A 1041-nucleotide genomic window follows, 5' to 3' on the forward strand; every position below is an offset into this window, starting at 1 on the left:
AGCGGCAAAACTGAATGCCAGAAAGTGCAGTAGACCTGCAGCAACACGTCTTTGCGTAAGTGCTCGTCAACGCGTGACAGGCCGCAATCGAATGACGCTGCGACAAAATCGGTGACGGACATGTTTGTGTGGACCACGCTTATCCAAAACGTGGACAAGTTCAAACTGCACGGTGCGCTCTGGTGGCAACCCATGAGGCAGTTCCTTGGGAAAAACATCCTTGAAGTCGTCCATTACTGCTTCGATTTCGGCAGGTGTTGGCTGAACTTGCACCTCCACGCGAATCAGCTTAAGAATTCATCCTTCGCATCCTTCGTGAACAGAGCATTAGTTTTCACTTCTTCTTCCACCGATGTGATCATTTGATCTCGCAAATTTATAACCGGATTGTACTGGCGAAACGATAGATGACCTAAAATGATTTCATACTCCTTGTCCTTCAGGTCCCATTCGATCATCGTGACATTGTCGAACCGCATGTTGTCCATAGCCAACGTCTCTTTAACTTCGCGCGTTCGGGTCGGGTCCAAGACCACATTGTCATAACCCGCAATTCGAACGGTCTTCTCACGAACAATACAAGACCCCATGCCAACGCGGCAGAGTGAGGTAGTTGCGCCACTGCCGATCATGACATTCACGACATTGCCATTCATTACTCCTGGCTTAATCATCAACTGTTGATCCACTGCTCGGATCGTTTTGCACTGAGCCTCAGGCTGTTCTTTGTCGTCTGCAGTCTCAATATTTCCAAAGGAGATATATTCCACATCGTCATTAGCAATGATTGTCAACAATATATTTAAAATATATTTACTGGGGCCAATAAATATTGGTATTTTATTGGCCTTTCCTAAATTATAAAAATAAGTATTGCAATAAATCTCTATTTGTCAATAAATATTGCACTTAATTTTAAGTGGCCAATAAATATTGCACTAAATTTTCAGTGGCCAATAAATATTGCAATAAATAGTGAAACCCCAATAATTACTGCAATAATTTTTGATCAGTCATTAATTTTGAGCACTAAAACTTGGT

General features: G+C 42.6%; 1 protein-coding gene across 1 annotated transcript; it reads right to left on the reverse strand.

Annotated features, from left to right (window-relative positions):
• Positions 1-284: 284 nt before the first annotated feature.
• On the reverse strand, positions 285-590 carry H310_15350 (hypothetical protein; the record flags this gene model as incomplete). Its single annotated transcript, XM_008883333.1, has 1 exon — positions 285-590. One exon carries the CDS (start codon positions 588-590, stop codon positions 285-287), a length of 306 nt encoding a protein of 101 aa, XP_008881555.1.
• Positions 591-1041: the final 451 nt, after the last annotated feature.

This window comes from Aphanomyces invadans (genome assembly GCF_000520115.1).
Source record: "Aphanomyces invadans strain NJM9701 unplaced genomic scaffold supercont1.382, whole genome shotgun sequence".
In the NCBI taxonomy this organism is placed as follows: domain Eukaryota; phylum Oomycota; class Saprolegniomycetes; order Saprolegniales; family Verrucalvaceae; genus Aphanomyces; species Aphanomyces invadans.